At 46.1% G+C, this 20,592-nt stretch overlaps 1 protein-coding gene across 1 annotated transcript in view; it reads right to left on the reverse strand.

The window, feature by feature from the left end:
* Positions 1-20,592, reverse strand: part of LOC146208839 (phospholipid-transporting ATPase ABCA3-like) — a 114,954-nt gene that overhangs the window by 40,075 nt on the left and 54,287 nt on the right. Inside the window, exon 11 of the mRNA XM_084579428.1 lies at positions 3,849-4,059. Coding sequence (XP_084435554.1) covers positions 3,849-4,059 — 211 coding nt within the window. The remainder of the gene's footprint in view (positions 1-3,848; positions 4,060-20,592) is intronic.

The following is a 20,592-nucleotide window of genomic DNA, read 5'->3' on the forward strand; positions in this document are numbered from 1 at the left end:
AAGTAGCTATGCCTGGTCCATTTACTGCAAGGTCTACTTATTCGGATGAAATTGTGTTTGGTGCTTAGGAGAACGCTGCAGATAAATTGAGAAAGCTCCACGCTAAAGCATCATGTACATAACATTGCGAGAGTATTAGATGGGCCTGTGCAAGCGAGAATTACTGCCATCTGGCAGATGTTGCAGTGAATGGAAACTCGGTGCCGCTGAAAAAGTAGTCATAACTCTTAAAGCAGCCTCTACGGCTTTTCTCCCAGCAGCCATATGCCACAATCAATAAAGTAAATTATTTGAAGTGAATTGGAATTTAAATAAATATAGTTAGCGTGGGTGCACTGAACACAGGATGGTAAGGTCATGAATTAGATTTGCGGACGAAACGAAACAGCTTAGTAAGGAGGAAGTCCATCAACGATTTAGAGGTGAATGAGACGGCAGAAGAATTCAGTATCTCGCTATAAAATAGATATTCTGCTTTAAACGAAGAGGACGATCTTAGTGTAGAAGCGATGTGTGGTAGCTTCAAAGGTATCATTACTAATTGCGCGGTAGAAGTAGAAGGTAGGATAGCCAGAGAGAATAACAGTAAACTATCTAAGTAGATTTCATTAAGAAACGCAAAAACGTGAATTCATCGAACACAGCAGACAGGACAGAACTGACAGAGCTAATAAAGGTAGTCAATAGGCGAAAACAATTAGACATAAGGAGGCACAACAAAACAATTCAAGCGTGCGCAAAGAACAGGGGCAGCCTTAAACCGGTGAAGAGGAAATCAGACATAGGCAAAAATCAGATCTATGCAAAAGGCAAAGCCGGCAATGCCATCCCGAATATGGACAAGATAGTGAAAGCAGCCGAGCAGTTATATACTGACCTATGAAGCTATGAAAAAGAGGACGTCAGCTGGGTAGGATCAGGTAACTAAAGATTTGTTGAAGTAAGCCATGAAAACTGGCCGCCCTGTATGTGCAATGCCTCGTGTCACCGACAGTACCCGAATCATGGAAGATCGCTGAATTCATAAGAAATGGGAAATACTGAGGGCTTGAAATATCACGGACCAATCAGCTTACTATTCGTTACGGGCAAGGTATTTGCTAAGGTAACCGCTAACACAATCATGACAACCTTGAACTTCAATCAAGCAAGGGATAAAGTGAGCGCGCGGAAAGGATACTCTACTATCGATCATATCCGTACCATCAACCAGGTGATAGAAAAATGATCGCAGTATAACCAGCCCTTATACATAGCATTCATTGATTACGAAAAAGCATTTGACTCAGTTGAAACCTCGGCGGTGATGCAGGCATTACGAAACCAGGGTGTATACGAACCGTATGTGAAAGTACTGGATGATATCTATGGTGACAGCACAGCAACCGTAGTTTTACATAAAGGAAGTAACAAAACTCCCATAAAAGGAAGGGCTAGGCAAGGCGACATCATCTCTCCAGTACTATTCACAGCTTGCTTAGAGGAAGTATTGAGAGACTTGGAAAGGCAGTAGTTAGTGACAAGGGTGGATGGAGAATACCTTAGTAATCTGCAGTTCGCCCATGACATTCTCTTGCTAATTAATTCAGCGGATGAATGGCAAAGAATGACTGACGATCCGGATAGGAAAAGCAGAACAGTAGGCCTGAAAATCAATAAGCACAGGACTGAAGTAATGTTCAAAAGCTACGGGAACGAACAGCTGTTTGCAATACGCAGCGAAGCAGTAGGCGAATATGTACACTTAGGGCATGTAATAACCACAGATCTGGATGATTATATATATATATATATATATATATATATATATATATATATATATATATATATATATATATATAATCATCACCCTCAGCCTGATTATACCCACTGTAGGACGAAGGCCTCTCCATATTTCTCCAATTGACCCGGTTCTGTGCTAGCTGCATCCACTTGACCCCTGCGCACTTCTTAACCTCATCCGCAACCCTAATTTTCTGCCACCCCCTGCCACGCTTTCCTTCCCTTAGAATCCAGTTTGTTACCCTAAGCGACCATCGGTTATCCTCTCTTGCGCACTACATGTCCTGCCCATGCCCATTTCTTAATTTCCACTAGAATGTCAGTAACTTGAGTTATTTCTCTGACCCACTCTGCACGCGTCTTATATCTTAATGTTACCCCTACCATTTTTCGTTCCATAGCCCTCTGGGTTTTCCTCAACTTAAGCAGAACCCTCTTGGTTAGCTTCCACGTTTCAGCCCCATAGGTGAGTACAGCTAAGATGCAACTGTTATATACTTTCCTCTTTAGCGATACCGGTAAGCTGCTAGTCATAATCTGTGAGTGCTTGCCAAATGCGCTCCATCCCAATCTTATTCTTGTTATTTCCTTTTCATGGTCCGGATCTGTGGTAACTACCTGTCCTAAGTAGATATATTCGCTAGCAGTTCCAGTGCTTCGCTACCTAATGTAAACTGCTGTTCCTTCCCGAGGCTGTTGAACATTACCTTAGTCTGCTGCAAAATGATTTTCAAGCCTACCTTTCTACTTTTCCTGTCTAGGTCCCCAATAATTCCTTGCAGTTCATCTCCTGAGTTACTTAGCAAGGCAATGTCATCAGCGAATCGCAGATTACTGAAGTATTCTCAGTCAACCCTTATCCCTAACTGCTCCCATTCCAATTCTCTGAATACTTCCTCTAAGCAAGCCGTGAATAGTACTGGGTGGATCGTGTCTCCTTTCCTAACACATTTCTTTATGGGAATTTTTTACTTCCTTTATGCAGAACTATGGTTGCTGTGCAGCCACTGTACATATCTTCCAGCACTTTCTCGTACGGCTCGTCTACCCCCTGATTTCGCAATGCCTGCATCACCGCCGATGTTTCTACTGAGTCAAATGCTTTTTCGTAATCAATGAATGCTATGCATAAGGGCTGGCTATATTCCGAGCATTTTTATCTCACCTGGTTGACGGTATGGATATGATCGATAGTAGAGTACCGTTTTCGAAACCCTGCTTGTCCTGATTGTATTAGCGATTACCTTAGTAAGTACCTTATATGTAACAGACAGTAGACTGATTGGTATATATATATATATATATATATATATATATATATATATATATATATATATATATATATATATATATATATAGTGCTGAAACTTGGAAGCCGACGAAAAGGGTTCTACTTAAGATGAGGACAGATCAGAGGGCTAAGGAGAGAATAACAGTAGGCATAACATGCAGAGGAAGCGTGCGAAGTGGGCCAGGGGAATAATTCGAGAAATGTGCATATGCAGGGCATTTCGTGCGTAAAGAGGACAACCGACGGTCGCATAGGGTAACAAATTGAATGTCAAAGGGAAGCAAGCGCAGCAGGGAGTGGCAGAAAGTTAGGTGGGCGGATGAGGTTAAGAAGTTCGCAGGGGCAAGTGGATGCAGATAGTACAGAACCGGGTTAATTGGAGAAATATGGGAGAGGCCTTCGTCCTGCAGTGGGTATAGTCCGGCTGATTATAATGATGACAGCTGGCAGTTGGTAGATGCTCTGGCACTTAACGTGGCTGAATGCTGATTGGTTTGGGAGGTGAATTGATTTCATGATACCGCGTGACATGGCTAAGTTGGCTTTCTCCTGCAGGTGCCTTAGCCTTGACGTGGCATGGCTAAACTGCCTTTCTCCTGCACGTAACCTAGCCTTGCAGAGGTCACATATGACATGGCTACCTGTGTGTTGTCTTTTTCATGAAGGTGTCTTAGCTTTGCGCAGGTCATGATAGGTCACGATAGGTAGAAGATGATTTACCCTGTTGCAGTGATCACTGACACATTAGGCGTTCAAAAGACCTTCCGTTACTTACCGTACTTCTTGCGCAGGAAGACGGAGGAGCCGCAGCAGCTGATCAGGCTTCTCGATATGATGGCTATTCGGTCTGCCAATATCTCAGCCTCATCTGTGCTGTTGGTGGCGAGTACCACCGTCGTCTGGGCGCGCGCCCTCAGAATGGCATCCCAGATTATGTTGCGTGAGTCCGAATCTATGCCCGCCGTAGGAGAGTCGAAGAGAGCAAACTGCGGGAAGGTATGAGAGCCACTTTACCACAAGGCGATGCCAACAGCTGAAAGATGATGATTATGTTTAAATAAATATTCCCTTTTTATAGGGTGGACACGATGTTGGCGCCTGAGTCGTATAGGTAAAAGAACTAAGGTAAAAGAAACAGAGGTGTGCGATGTCGTGCGTTTTAAGAACCCCAGTTGGTCGACATTTACCGAGTCATCCTCTACGGCGTTTCTCATAGAATTAGTCGCTTTGGAACGTTAAACCCCATACACTGAATAAATCTAGGAACAGTGGACCAGACAAGAAACACCAGCTAGCGTTCTAGCCCTGAAGCAAACGGGCGCGCTTATTAAGAAAACATGTGCACATTAATTTTGGAACGTAGATGCGGTATTGTTGTGCTTACACCGTATTTTACCCATTAAAGCACGAAAACAATTTCAGCTATCATTTGCCTTTCCGATCAAAAATATTTCTCGAACTAAATATTTTTCGGAACTTAGGAAGGCCATTTAAGCGCCATTCAAATCTGAAAATACCTACGCCAGGTTTCAGCCCGCCGCGTAAACCCGGTCGGTAGCCACGCCGCGCCGCAGAAGACCAAGAAGCTACGTCGGCTTTCCTTATACGCAATCTACCGGGTTTAACTAAAGCTTAACCCCAGCTAAATTTTTTTTTCACACTCCCACAATTGTTGTTAGGAATTATAATTATCGAGTGAGCAGTAATCATCAGTATTAAAACAATAAAATTTATGAAAACAAGAACCTGGGGATTATGGAATGATCTTGCTTTCGGAGTTCCTAATACACAAGAAACCCAGAAAAGGAATGAACAGCAGCTTGGTGGCCAATTTCGGGTGCAAGAAAATGACGGAAGACACGCTCCAGACTAGACGCTTCTAGAAGTTTTAACCCACCTCTGGTGAACCGAAACGAAAAAGAAAACATCCGTGCTACATCTAAGGAACTCTGAGAGAATGCGGCGAGCACGCATGTGCACAATGGTGTGCGCACGATAAATGGATGTTCATTGCCGGTTATGTTAAACGAAGAGTAAATGTGAATTACCCAAGTTTTTGAAACTATGTTTACTTAGCAAAAGCGGTTCGCGCTTACTGCCTCGGCCATAAAATGCATTCACCTTCCGCTCCGCGTATGCGGTTATTTTACATCTAGAGCCGATTGCGTTGTGTCCTTGGGTGTCCTGTGTAACGGCAAATCAAGAACTGGCACTCTTAGAGCCATTCGGGTAGCTTTGACAGCTTCTTGTAGATTTGTATTCTCCATTTATTCGTGTACTCAGCTTTGGGCTTTCTCATGCTAGCCGTAGATGACGCAAAGCACACATTCTCTCCAGGGACTCACGGCGGCTGCTAATAGCTGAAAACTGCCTTTTTTTTACCCAAGAAGGTACTCGGCTCATTGTGCCTAGAAGCTTTCGCCGCTCCCTAGTTTGAGAGGGAGCTTCTAAGCGTGATGCAGAAACGTGCCTGAGAAAACGTGGCGCCGGCATGCGGTAACCGCCGGAAGTCCGACATCTGACACGTCATTGCCAAGACAGATGACGTCTCCGTGTTCCAGTTCGAACTTCGCGTCTTCGTCGATTTCTGAATACGACAGCACCCCAGAGGGCCACAATCACCACTGTGAAGTCATACCTCTTAAGCGGAACCTTACTCATTTATGTTATTTCAATGCACCACTTCATACTGTTCCCGAAATTCGCCATAAAGATTTTTGCCTTCATTGTTATTTATTATTGTATAAAATATACTTCGTCTGTTTTATTATTGTTGGAAACGGTCCTCCTCTCTTTATTTTACTCTGTATACTAAGAGTAAAATAATTAAAAGTGTTTCGCTGATTTTTAATACTCCAAACACGGTTGTTGTTGTGGCTGTAGGAAGAAGGAAATGAAAATGCACGGGCCTGCTACTGGCTCTGTAGCTGAGCCACCTCCGCTGCATCGTGCGGACCGAGGAGAAAATAGAGAAGAAAGGAAGAAAAAAAGGAAAAGGAAGAGAAAGAAAGACGCGGGTCGCAACAGCCGTCGTCCGCCAACGAAGCAGTGGTGTGCGCATTGACAGCCTTCAACGGGTATGAGCCCCCGCTGAAAACGGTGGAGGCTTACCATTCCCAGCCCCGTAGGGTCAGCAGCAGCCCCCCCCCCCCCCCCCCCCCCCCTCCTCCAAACACGGTAGCCATGTCTTCGTCACTGCTGCTAGCCCGTCACTCCCAATCCCTCGATATTAGCTCTCATTCCTACCTCTATTGTCGGACATTTCTCCGACACAGCAGCACGATTCATACGTCATTACCAAGTTGCCGGGGATGAAAAGCAATAATTCCGCCACCTGAAAAATATGAATTAAGCGGATCCGTGTATTTGCTAAACTCTTCATAGACATTCAGCAGGAATTTTTCCAGTTTTATTATTGTTTTTCTTGCAGTTTCCGGCCCAAAACTATTTTTAACAAGCATGCTGGGAGTTTCAGGCGAAGCATAGGTAGGTCACCGTCGCTTGCGGCGAAGGCTGGCCTGCCACCAAATGTTTGTTGTAGGCCGTCATTGCACCCGCCACGGCTTCGGTGGTGGACGACGGCTGTTGTTGCGGCGCGCGTCTTTCTCTGCCTCTTCTTTTTCCTTTCCTCTCTATTTTCACTTCTGTCTGCCCAAGGCAGCGGAGGGCCGCCCCGCCGGGGTGGTGCAGTGGTAAGACGCCCGACTACTGTGCCGGAGCACCCGGGTTCGAACCCGACCTCGGCGGCTGCGTTTCGATGGAGGCGAAACGAATAGGCGTCCGTGTGCTGTGCGATGTCAGCGCACGTTAAAGATCCCCAGGTGGTCGAAATTACTCCGTAGACCTCCACTACGGCTCCTCTTTCTCTCTTTCCACTTTCACTCACACCTTCCTCCCTTCCCTTACGGCGCAGTTAAGGTGTCCACAGAAAACAAGTGAGACAGTTACCGCGCCTTTTCCTTCCTATAAAGCAATCAGGCAGTGGAGGTGGCTCAGCTACAGAGCCAGTATCAGGCCCGTGCATTTTCTTTTCCTTACAACATAAGCGAAGCACACATTTAATGGATACTCTGTTATAACCGCATATAAAGGACACGTCATTCAAATGGCAGCAATGGTAAATGGGGAAACAAGTTAATCCTTCGACTGGTCATAAAAGAGCAGTATCAGGCACCATCTGCGTAATACGAATCACTCACTAGAGTCTTTTTTCCAGAATAACCAAAGACTTGCTTTGCCTGCCAGCGTATTTGAAGGTAACATGATTGGCGCTGTATATTCTTCCTGTCGCGACTATCGCTGTAGGGTGCATACGTATGCGCTAACTTTTACTGCTTTTTTTCGTGGTTTTTAAATGCAGATTGGTTTAAAGGAAACGAAAGGAGGAAACGTTATTCATGTGTACGTGTCTGCAGAATTTTGTCACCGTAGTTAGTTTCTATTGTGTGCAACAGCTAGTAGGACGGGGTGAGGGACGGGGGCGACTTTAAATATCCGAGCGCACTACATTGAGATGTGTGCCAGTAATATTCTACGGGCGAATGGCACTATTCTGCCTCGCACGTAATTTCGGCAGGCCAGTTGCTAGTCGGACATCATGTACGCTGCGTTGGAGTGGGTAGCGGCTAGTGCAATCGCCACTTCCTCCAACATTAGCGCGTAGTTGGTTTTTACCGAAAACCCGTTCACTGCCTTGTTACCCTAAGTGACCATCGTTATCCCCTCTTCGCACTACATGTCCTGCCCATGCCAATTTCTTCGTTTTGATTTACACTAATGTCAGTAACTTATTTCTCTGACCCACTCTGCACGTTTCCTATCTCTAAATTTTACCACTACCAGTATCCTTAACGCTGCCCCTACTGTTACATCTACCGACTATATTGTATTAAAAATGGTGATTACTACCCTGTATGCCAGCACCGCGATGACGGGAAGCACGCCACCCAAGACCATATTGGCATGTAGTGGTGATAAAGCCCAGTAGCCACAAATGAAGACACTGACTTTGCACGTGAATGAAACTCTTTATTCGGCTGACTTGCGCCCGCAAAAGACTTGGAGAACCGGTGGCGGCGATAACAACAAACGTGCTCGTCGGTAGTTGAACTAAGCATACCAATCGCACCCGTCAACGCTCAGTTTAAAGCGACCAAGAAACATCGAGATAAAGCCGCAAACGGTAATTCGCACAACCTAGAACATTTTAGAAATACAAGCGCGTGGCTGGAATCCTTCGAGATACATCTAGAATCATCTGCCGCAACAAAATAAATGATAAAGCCGCGTCTCGCGGCAACGAGCATGAACAAGCAAAGAATACAGTATTCTCGTGCTAGAATCAGAATGGTAAAGCCGCATGTCGGCGGCTGCCGAAAAAGAACAAATAAGTATTTGAATGGTTAGCGGCATTACTCCCGCCTTAAAGAACAGCCCCGATGTTCCAAAATAAACAGACATGAGATAACATAAACATTAGGAATTAAGCATGAAGAGCCTTACAAGGCGTAGAACATATACAATTTCTGAGTGCGCGCGTCGCCGCTGAGATGATATCGCGGCGTCGAGAACGACCTCATAGTCCAATTGTTTTACTCGTCCTACTGCGCCGTGCCGCAGGAGAATGAATTCGACGAAGAACTTGGTGACTTCTGCCGTGGTGCCACGTGGCAGGGCTTTCGCTTCGGCGTAGCGGGTAAGGTAGTCAGGGGACATGTTGATCCATGTATTACCCGCAGATGAAGTTGGAAAGAGGCCGAGCAGATCCATCGCATTTTGCTGAAATGACATATTCGGGTTGGTATAGGGTTGAGTAGCCCAGCAAGTCTGACGGGGATGTCTTGCTTCTCTGACACTCACGTCATGCTTTCACGCAATGGGCAACGTCAGGAGACTACCGCGGCCAGTAATACTTCTGGATTCGCTGCAACGTGCGCGCAAACCAGAGATGCCCAGCTTTGGGTTGATCGTGCAGCGCCTGCAGAAGTTCCTGCCAGAGGCTTTTAGGCACAACAAAAAGCTGCGTGGTCTTGTTGGATACAAAGTTCTTCACGAGGACGTCACTGCTTAACGCAAACGACGACAAATCACGCCTGAACACAACAGGAGCGCAAGTGATCTTACCTTCCAGGTAATCCGCCAGGTCTTTAAGGTCAGGGTCTGATCGCTGCTGTTGTGCGAAACTTCTGGCGTTTACCGGTCCCAAGAAGGCGTCGTCTTCCTCTTCTTTCGAGGAAACGTCGATGGGGGCTCGGGATAAGCAGTCTTCATCGGAATGCTTGCGGCCAGACTTATGAACTACAGAAATGTCAAATACCTGAAGACGTAGGCTCCATCGTGCAAGGCGGCCGGAGGGGTCTTTCAAAATGGCGAGCCAGCAGAGCACGTGATAATCGCTTGCCGCCTTCAATGGTCTGCCGTAAAGGTAAGGGCGGAACTTCGAAATAGCTAAGATGATTGCGAGGCACTCCTTCGTGGTTGTCTTGATTCGGGTTTTGAGAGCTACCTGCTGATGTCCGCGATAACTTTCTGCTGTCCGCCACTCTTCTAAACGAGAGCAGCTCCTAGGCCGACACTGCTTGCGTCGGTGTGAATTTCAGTCTCAGCGTTTTCAATAAAGTGGCCTCGGACAGAAGGAGACTGTAGGCGGCGCTTAAGTTTATTGAATGCTTGTGCTTGCGGAGCTTCCCATTTAAAAGAGATGTCACCCTTTGTAAGCAGAGTCAACGGCTCGGCAATGCGCGAAAAGTTTCTGACAAATTGCCGGTAGTAAGCGCAAAGCCCAAGAAATCTGCGCACAGCCTTTTTGTCGGCAGGCTGTGGGAACTGTGCGATCGCAGTTGTTTCCTGCGGGTCTGGGAGAACTTCTTCCTCGCTCACAATATGGACCGGGAACAGCAGCTCCTCGTAGGCAAAGTGGCATTTCTCTGTCTTCAGTGTCAGCCTTGATGACTTGATTGCTTCCAGAAATATCCGAAGCCTTTTCAGACGTTCAACGTTTGAGGAGAAGGCGATGGCATCTAAGTACACCAAGCAAGTTTCCCATTTCAAGCCAGCCAACAAGGTATCCATTACTCGCTGGTGCAGATCAGAGGACGAATGGCATTACCTTGAACTCGAAGAGGCCGTCTGACGTGATGAAGCAGTTTTGTCGCGGTCTCTTTCGCCGACCTCGATTTGCCAATACCCGCTATTCAGATCCATCGACGAGAAGTACTTAGCACCGCAGAGCCTATCCAGTGTGTCGTCGATGCGGGGGAGCGGGTAGACATCCCTCTTTGTTATGCTGTTCAAGCGGCGGTAATCAACGCAGGAACGAAGTGTTCCGTCTTCACCAGAACGACGGGAGCCGCCCATGGCCTGTTGATGGCTGGATGACGTCGTCACGAAGCATTTCATCGATCTGCTCCCAGATGGCTTGGCGTTCTCGCGGTTATACACGATAGGGGCTTTGACGAAGAGGCCAGATGTATTCGTTTGTGATAATGCGGTGCTTTGCCAACGGCGTCTGTTGGACCTAAGATGCTGATGAAAAACAGTCGCAGAAGCTTTCAAGAGGGCCAATCTCAGTTTATCTCGGTTTGTCAGTGCAAGGTTGATGTCCAACGTCGGAGGCTGGCCTTGGTCAATTTGGTCCTTAGCGGGCTTGTTGAAGGACGCGACAACGCGTCTGATGCCTGCTAACTCGCCGATAAAGGCGACCGTTGTTCCCTTGTTGAGATACCGGTGTTCTTCGGTGAAGTTGGTTATCATCACCGGAGCTTGTCCATTCTGAAAATGGGCGATGTTTATTGCGATGCCAAGTACTCTACCTAGTAGGAAGTGGATGTTCTCTTCGACGACGCCTTTGTCGATAGCGATTTCTCCTGTACCCACAGAGACGATAACACTTGATCCGGGCGGTACAGTCGATTATCCGTCGAGGACGTTGAAAGCGACGTCATGCGTCGAAATTGCCGTAACATGTATGCTTTTGTCCGTCGAGAGCTTGGTAAGCTTAGGTGGGAGGTCGCTGATCGCCCGATGTTCCTTCAGAAAATTTATCCCCAAGATCACGTCGTGCAAGCATGGCTGTAGGGTAGAATAAGTACAGGGGGGGGGGGGGGGGGGTCAAAAGGTTCCAGGCCGCAGGTTTTGCTTCTGGTCAGCATATTCTGACGCGTGAGATCCCATTAAAGATATAAATTATTTCAGAGGTTAGAATAATGCTTCTTCTACCCTCCACGTGTATTTTGAGATTTGGGGCCATCGTAGCTGCCTGACTCTACTGCTCAGAAGCAGACGCTGTGGCCTGGGAACTTTTGGCCCCCTGTACGTCAGCTTACTGTAACCATTGCGGTGCATCGTCCTAATGGCGTAAAAAGGTTACCACGAGCGGTATACCGCAATGCAAGGACAGGAACAAGTGACGTTAATTACGTTAGTGGACACCAGAGCTGATTACTGTCATTTGTGGACCGTTCGCCGCTCAGCTCAAGAAAGTGACGACCACTTGGGATGTATAGCTCATCCGTATTTGGCATCCGATCTCGGCTTCGTCATGTACTGAGGTAGCAGCCGGAGCACACCGTTGTCCCTTGCCTGTGCGGCGGTATCTACTTGGAGTCTAGTTGTGTCGAGGGCGTCTTCATAAGCAGCGTAAGCGTAGTAGGTGCGCCATCGTTACTCGTCGTCGTCGGAGGAGAATCTTCGTTAGTTCGCCGTGAAGCAATCTCGATATCGTGGAAACGATCTGGCAGGTTATCTCCGCATGTAGGTGAGACATCATGGTGGCTTGCGGGGAAGGATAGACATTTCATCTCTTGAACATAAAACAGGACCGACTCATTCGGGAGTTGAATTCAAGACTGAAAGTGGCCCTGGGATCTCTCTTTCCGGACATTTCCAAAAGTCAACGAAAACTCATTCTTAAATGTCTCCCAATCCTTCAACAATGTCTCCCGATTTTCGAACCAAATTCGGGCAGAATCTTGAAGAGAAAAGTAGTTGCCTTAGCCTCGTTTTCTCATTCCAGGCATCGTAAGTTGACACGCGTTCAAACAGGGCGAGCCAGTTTTCCGCATCCCCGTCCGGTGGTTCTTGGAAGTAGAGGGGCTCACGGGGATGGCCGAAACGACCGATAATGTAAACTGGGTGATTGGCAATGTTAGGGCCTCCTTCTGGGGTCAAACGGGGTCTGTCAGCCGACCGCGTTGGGGTTGGAGCCCTTGAAGTCGGCAGCTGGCTAAGTGACCTGCAGGCTGCTCCCCCAGGGCGACTGGAATGATGGAGACGTGTTTGCTTGAAGAGGTAGGCCGGATCTGAAAGGGCAGCACCTCCACCAGATGTCACGCAGTGGTGACAAGCCCAGTAGCCACAAATGGAGACACTGGCGTTGCACACGAACGAAACCGTTTATTAGAGCGACTTGCGCCCGCAAAAGAACTAAGAGAACCGGCGGCGATAACAACAAACGTGCTCGCCAGTCGTCGAACTAAGAATGTCCGTCGCACCCGTCAACGTGCAATCGAAAGGCGGCCAATAAACTTCGAGAAGCCTCAAACGGTGACTAAAACAACCTAGAACATTTTAGAAATACAAACACGTGACTGGAATCCTTCGAGATACATCTCGAATCATCTGCCGCAAGAAACGAAATGACAAAGCCGCGTCTCGCGACAACGAGCATCAACAAGTAAAGAATAAATGAAATTCGTATGCTAGAATCAGAGTGATAAAGCGGCATGCCGGTGACTGCAAAAAAGGAAAAATAAACATTTGAATGGTTCCCAGCATTATACCATAATGCGTTAGCAGTCCCTCACCAACGACACTCTTGCCAGCTCCCTCGGCAGATGAATGGGACAAGTTGTTGGCCAGTTCAAGAAAAACAACGCAACTGGCTCTCATCACACGCGCTCAAGAGGTCGCCCCAGATTGAAAGCCACTCTGAACTCGCCCAGGCCCTAGTAACCTCTTGCATTCTTTGTCAATAACAGTAGTTACTGCCACCACCTGTACGGCCCGGTTCAGGTGTCCACAAAAGTTTGACAGATACTGCGCATTTTCTTTCCTGTGAACTAAGTATTATTATTATTATTATTATTATTATTATTATTATTATTATTATTATTATTATTGTAGTTATGACGAAACTAATACGCAGATCATTTGTCAGTAAAACGCGCCCACAATCATTATCGGCGTCTGTATCCGTCGTTGACGGGCGTCCGGATTGTTCTTAGGCACAAAATCTTCACAGTCGCTTGTAAATGCTTCGTGGCATTAGAACAGTCGCAATCGGCACATCACATCATGATGAGTGCATCGGTAGGCGCCTTCTTCGGTTTACCGCAAAACTTCAGCGCGTATCGCTGTTCCGACGTCCGCTCCAGTTTCCACGATGCAGCACCAAACAGGAATTCCAGTCCACTCGCTTCGCCTGTTCGATGTCAACTGAACTCACCACAATTTGCAGTCGAAGTGTCCCCCATAATCTTTTGAACACGCTCACAGCGTCCCGATAAGTCCCGTTACTTTCAGGAAAGACACCGTAGTACGTACCACCTCTCACAAGCTGGAGACTAGTTCGCGTAAAAGTTCAAAGCAATGACACATGTATCTTTAATTCTACGTCTCACCGCCGGCATTCGTATTAAAGCTGCACAGCCTGTCACGTGGCGTCATACAATTTCTCAACTCATTGCATCTGTGTGAACTTAAAGAACTAATCGTAAAATGAATTCAGCAAACAATTGACTCTTTGCAGGGATTGAAGGTGAAGTGATCGATATTTCAGTATCTAGACATTTTTTAAAATTGAGAAAGGCTGTAAAGAAGAGAATTAGATACCAATAATATTTCGAAACCTTGAGTGTCTATTGTAAACCAAATGTTGTTCCAAAAGGCATGAAAATTTATTTAAAGCCAGCCACATCAGACATGTCTCCCGGTCTGAAATCCTTTTTGGCAAGAAACTCTTAACAAGGCTTCCAGGCAGCTGATTGATATTGTCATCGCACACGATAAGTCTACCCATGATGCCTTGTGCCAAAGAGAAGCCAAGTTACGTAATGAAGTCCCTCTAACAGATCAAGAAACTGGTCTTTTAAAGTTGTTTGTAGAAAAGAAAAAGCGCTCAATATTAACTCAAAGGAAGAAGAAGTTACTCTTAACAAGGTTTCCAGGCAGCTGATTGATATTGTCATCGCACATGATAAGTCTACCCATGATGCCTTGTGCCAAAGAGAAGCCAAGTTGCGTAATGAAGTCCCTCTAACAGATCAAGAAACTGGTCTTTTAAAGTTGTTTGTAGAAAAGAAAAAGCGCTCAATATTAACTCAAAGGAAGAAGACGTTACTCTTAACAAGGCTTCCAGGCAGCTGATTGATATTGTCATCGCACATGATAAGTCTACCCATGATGCCTTGTGCCAAAGAGAAACCAAGTTGCGTAATGAAGTCCCTCTAACAGATCAAGAAACTGGTCTTTTAAAGTTGTTTGTAGAAAAGAAAAAGCGCTCAATATTAACTCAAAGGAAGAAGAAGTTACTCTTAACAAGGCTTCCAGGCAGCTGATTGATATTGTCATCGCACATGAAAAGTCTACCCATGATGCCTTGTGCCAAAGAGAAGCCAAGTTGCGTAATGAAGTCCCTCTAACAGATCAAGAAACTGGTCTTTTAAAGTTGTTTGTAGAAAAGAAAAAGCGCTCAATATTAACTCAAAGGAAGAAGAAGTTACTCTTAACAAGGCTTCCAGGCAGCTGATTGATATTGTCATCGCACATGATAAGCCTACCCATGATGCCTTGTGCCAAAGAGAAGCCAAGTTGCGTAATGAAGTCCCTCTAACAGATCAAGAAACTGGTCTTTTAAAGTTCTTTGTAGAAAACAAAAAGCGCTCAATATTAACTCAAAGGAAGAAGAAGTTCCTTCGGGATAGAGTTGCTCTTACACCCTCATAGTCAGATTTAAAAATTGAGACACCATTTCCAAATTCTCTACAAAAGTCGACATTCGATTTGAAGATCAGTTCACCGCCTTCAGGCCCATATGGCTCGACTTCACCAGCCGCCAAACCGACTATACCCGACAACGTCGTAAACCTTTGCTCTGTAACCCTGTCAGACGATGAATACAGCGTCCTTTCAAAGGGCCTCAACTTCTGCCCCGTCAGTGGCAAATTGAATGAATTTCAACTGTACAAAGACCTCGAAAATGTTTCCCGAAACTTGAGACTAAAAGAATACTACCACGGTCACCCTCCAAAACCGGAAACAGGAACAAAACTTCCATCCATAATCCACTGGACACTACATCCGCAGCGCGACAAGTGTCTTGATTTGTATATGAGAGCGGTGCAAAAAGATACCCTTTCGGAATTTGGGAAAAGGAGCTCTTACCGACCGAATCTGTCGGTACAGGAGCGCAAAGCATTGCAGGTCCTTAGCGGTCGATCGGACATTGTAATAAAGCCGGCGGATAAGGGCGGAACCATAGTTATGGATCAAAGGGATTACCTTGATGAGGCCCAAAGACAATTAAACGATTCAACCTTTTATAAAGCTCTTCCCACTGATCCCACGGTGAAGTATAAAGACGAGGTTTCCGAAACTATTAATTGTTTGGCGAAAAAGAAGAAAATTGATTGGAAGACTGCACAAGAACTAATTCCTTTGCATTCAGGTCCTGGCCGCTTCTATCTCCTTCCCAAAATTTATAAAGCCAACAACCCTGGAAGTCTCTGGTATTCGAACCGTTACAGAAAGCATCTCCAGCTACGTTGACAGCCTCATCGGGAATATTCATACTTTATACCCCTCCTATGTTAAGGACACCATGCATTTTTTGAGAGAGATTCTCGACTTAGTCATTCGCGACATTTCCCTTCTGGTCACCCTGGATAGATAGATAGGAAACTTTATATAAAAAAAGAGAAGAAAAAGAAAACAAAAGGGGAGGGAGGGGGGGTAGTGAGTGGAGTCTTCATTTCAAGACCGCAGTGGCCTGGGCCGCCGCTCTTGCCTGAGTTACCAGCCTACGCTGGATCTCTAGATCATAGCATAGCAGAGTGGCCTTCCACTGCGCCTCCGAATGGTGCATGTTTATGTGTGGAGGTTTGGGGCCTGTGCACCCCCATGTGACGTGGTAGGCGGTGGGCTGGTCGTTGCACCAAGGGCATATGTCTGTGTAGTGTTCTTGGAACATTATGTTGTATTGATGTAGGTTGGGGTAAGTGTTGGTTTGGAGCTGTCTCCATTCCCGCGTTTCTTGCGCATTTAGTCCCTTGTGTGGAGGGGGATAAATCCTACGTTGTTCTCGTAGGTACTTAAGTCGTGCGCCGTAAGTCGCTGGGACAGGAATGCTGGTTGTGAGATCGGGATTGGTGGCCGCTCGGTTTGTGTGACCTTGAGCTAGCCTATCCACGACCTCATTACCTTCCTTCCAATCCAGAGTGCCCCGGAACCCAAGTGATCCGATGTCTGAGCAGTGAGTTTGTAGCCAATGGGTTAGTTGTGAAGCGAGCTAATTTTGTAGGTATTCTGCCGGCAAGAAGGAGCCGACACGCCGCTTGTGATTCGGTGATTACGTGAAGCTCTCGATTGGTCGTGTCTCCATAGGTAATGGCCAGCACGATCGCCGCCACTTCCGCTTTTGTGATGCTGGAGACTTCTCTGTACGAGTGCGAAGAGCCCACCACCACGGCTGCTGCTGCGTTCGATGTATGCTCGTGGCATCCACATATACAGTTCTCGGACTGCGTTCCACTGCACGCTTAAGATAATTCACTCGGGCGCGTCTTCTGCCTTCGTTGTGGACTGGAGACATGTTCTTCGGGAGCGGGGCCACACATACTCTTGCCCGGTACGGAACAGGAATGTTAGTCGTTGACTGTATAGCTTGTACGTCCGAAGGATAGCCAACGCGCTCGAGAATGAGCCGGCCTGTCTCAGTTGACAGAAGGCGTTCCCTTTGGGACAGGAGGACAGCCTCTTGAATTTCTTCAAATGTGTTGTGCAGTCCAAGACCTTCCAATTTGACGTTGGAGGTGTATGGTGGGAGGCCTAACTCGTTCCTGTAAGCTGCACGTATCATTGCGTTTACTTTGTTGAGATCTCTTCGGAGCAGGGTGAGGTAAGGTAGTCCATAGGAGAGGCGACTGATGACCAGCGCCTGCAGCAGACGGATTGTGTCTTCTTCCCGCATGCCTTTTCTGTTTCTGGCCACCCTGCGGATCATTTTAGAGAGCTGCTGTGTTGTATTCTTGAGGAGGTGGAGCACGTGGTCTACTTTTCTATCGCTTTGGAGCCAGAAACCCAGGATTCGTATGAGTCACCCTGGATGTCGCTTCACTGTACACCAACATACCGCACGTAGATGGAATCAAGGCAGTGGTCAATGCTTACGAGCGCTCACAATCTGAAAAACCTATCGACTTTTAAAGGTTTGAAGACGCTTGCGGAGCTCTTAAAATTGATACTCCAGTTTAACAATTTTGAGTCCAATGGTCAACGCTTCGTGCAAATAAGCGGAACGTCTATAGGCACCAAAATTGGACCAAATTACGCCAATATATTTATGGCTGTCCTTGAGACGGAGTTTCTTAACGGTTGCCAATTCAAGCCAGTCTTTTACAAGAGGTTCATCGATGACATATATTTAGTCTGGACACATGGAGAGGAAAAATTGTCTGAATTTATAGCCGCCTTCAACAATATACATGCTAACATCTCATTCTTCTCTTCCTATTCGGCTTCGACAATTAATTTTCTTGATGTCCAAGTTACTATCACAAGAAACAAACTTGAGACAACTGTTTACCGAAAATCGAGCGGCAGACATCAGTACTTGCACTTCCAGAGTAGTCACACAAGGCACAGTAAAACCTCCATTCCGTGCAGCCAGTTTTAACGGCTCCAAAGAAGATGATTTTAATTCAAATTGTGCGCAACTCCGTGCGGACCAACACCCAATGTCAGCCATTAATGATTCGATCCAGAAAGCTTCGAAACATAATCGACGCCGACTCATAGACCACCAAAAGCAGGCCCCAACAGATACTCACGTTAACTTGATTCTTACTCATTAAGCATCTATTCCCTACGTTAACGTGGTTCTCAAAAAGCACCACAACATTCTCCTGGAAAGCGAAAAATTGAAGGAAGTGCTCCCCACTCCACCACGCGTTGTGTACAGGCGTGAACGGAACATTCGTGATATCATCACATCATCTACCGTTGGTAACCTCATGTTCAGTGGATACGCGCCATGCAACAAACCAAGATGCAAACTCTCTCCCATGATGGCAACAGCTACCTCTGCTAAAAGCACAGCATCAGCCTTCACTATCAGATAAAAGACAATTTCTCGTGCGACAGCGCTATGTTATCTACCTTCTGGAATATGGCACTTGCAGGGCTCTTCACGTAGCACAAACAGCGACACCATTCAAAATTCGAATTAACAACCACAGGACACATGGACGAACACAGTTAAATCTCCCTCTTTCAAAACGTATCAATATATTTGGACATCAGTTCGATAACTTCACAGCTACTGTACTCCAATCAGGGTTCAAAACACACTATGACCGCGAAAGTTGTGAATCGTACTTGATCCATACATTCAACACCGTCGCAGCCGGTATCAACAAATCAGTAGGAAAGCTGTCCTGCCTTCATACTTGAGCCCTGTCGGGCAGGTCTAACATCCCTATAATAACGAGCAAATAATTACTTTAAACATATTCGGATTATGAGGGTAACAGACAAGATGTCATGTAATAAATGTCATGCTTATATCTTGCTTGGGGGCTCGCCTTTATGTACGCATGATGCTGCTGTTCATGAATCTACCCCAATAAGATGGTTGTTTGAAATAATTTTCTGAGCTATGGCTTTCCTTTGTTTTTATTGTTGTGAAACACTATATCGATGTGTGGCGCTAGATTTGGGATTGGTATTTGCTTAACTTCGTAATGTGGACGAATACTGTTCTACTGAGTGACATTTGTGCTTTAAATGTATCTTGTCCATTTTTATCCAAGTCTTCGTTATTATTTTTTATGTGACACTTTACAATCCTCTAGAGCTTGCTTTGCATTTCTTCTCTTCCAAGCTTTTCTAGCGTGTCCTCTGTTAGTAATAGTTCAGTTGCTGTAAGAGTGGCATACTTACTAATCCGTGTTATTTGCTCTGACATTTCTTTGTATAACGAGCCTTATTACCATGTGGTTTTAATCTGTGAACCACCCCGGTTTCCTACGTCACGTGTGGCAGCATCTGGAGCCACTTTGCATGTTTTTACCCTTTGTGCTTTTGTCTTCACGCGGCGACGGACCACACCGGTGACGGGACCTGCGGCGGCGCGGTCGCTCCATGGTCGCTCACACGTGGCGCATCCGTTCTTCCTTCTTTGTAGATTGTTGAACCACACCCACCCCCTCCTTTTCCTTTTTATCTTTTCCTTTCCTTCTCTCCCCCCCTCCCCCAGCCTTTGTTTTTTTTTAGAGGGGAAACGCGCTAAGCCGGGCGTTTCTCCTCTCTCCCCCCTCTCCTGGTGTGCATGTGTATACTGTTTGTTGCCGCCGCGGCAAGTAACATCTCTGCCTCACCCGTTTCCTTCCCACTTTTCACCCACTCTGTGAACGGTTTTTAAGAAGATGCGTGTAACATCCTGTACTTCATTCTCGAAAAAGACCGGACCCCGGTCGAAACGTCGAAATAAATCTACCGTTATGTTTTTAAACTCTTGGTGATTCATTTTACATTTAATAATCAGTTGTCACCTATATATTATATGTATGTATGTATGTATGTATGTATGTATGTATGTATGTATGTATGTATGTATGTATGTATGTATGTATGTATGTATGTATGTATGTATGTATGTATGTATGTATGTATGTATGTATGTATGTATGTATGTATGTATGTATGTATGTATGTATGTATGTATGTATGTATGTATGTATGTATGTATGTATGTATGTATGTATGTATGTATGTATGTATGTATGTATGTATGTATGTATGTATGTATGTATGTATGTATGTATGTATGTATGTATGTATGTATGTATGTATGTATGTATGTATGTATATAGTGTGAGCACTGTGTGGCGCTTCTTCTTCCACACGGCTGAACGTGCTGCAGCCACCGTAGTGCTGCTTCATCTTCACCCTGCTCCCTCTTGTAGATACCCATCGTCATCGCGGAGTGTGTTTGGCTGCAGTGTGCGACCAAGGCTTCAGGTCTGCAATAAAGCCTGATTCCCCAAGTCCGACCTTCGCGTTACCTTACACGTGGTGGAGGTGCTGGGTAAGGTAGCGGCTGTAGTAGGCCAGCAGGAGGAGAAGTTGGCCGTTTGCGGCTCTGACATGGCAGACAAGAGGCGACGTATTTTGCCACACTTGAGGCGAGGCCTGGCCAGAAGAAACGGGTTTTCACGCGGTGGTAAGTTTTATGAAAGCCTAAGTGACCGGCTGTAGCATCATCGTGGAAAGCCGCCAGGATACGGGTGCGAAGCGCTTTCGGA

Source organism: Amblyomma maculatum, chromosome 1 (genome assembly GCF_055883805.1).
Source record: "Amblyomma maculatum isolate TAMU_Amacu chromosome 1, ASM5588380v1, whole genome shotgun sequence".
NCBI classification, from domain to species: domain Eukaryota; kingdom Metazoa; phylum Arthropoda; class Arachnida; order Ixodida; family Ixodidae; genus Amblyomma; species Amblyomma maculatum.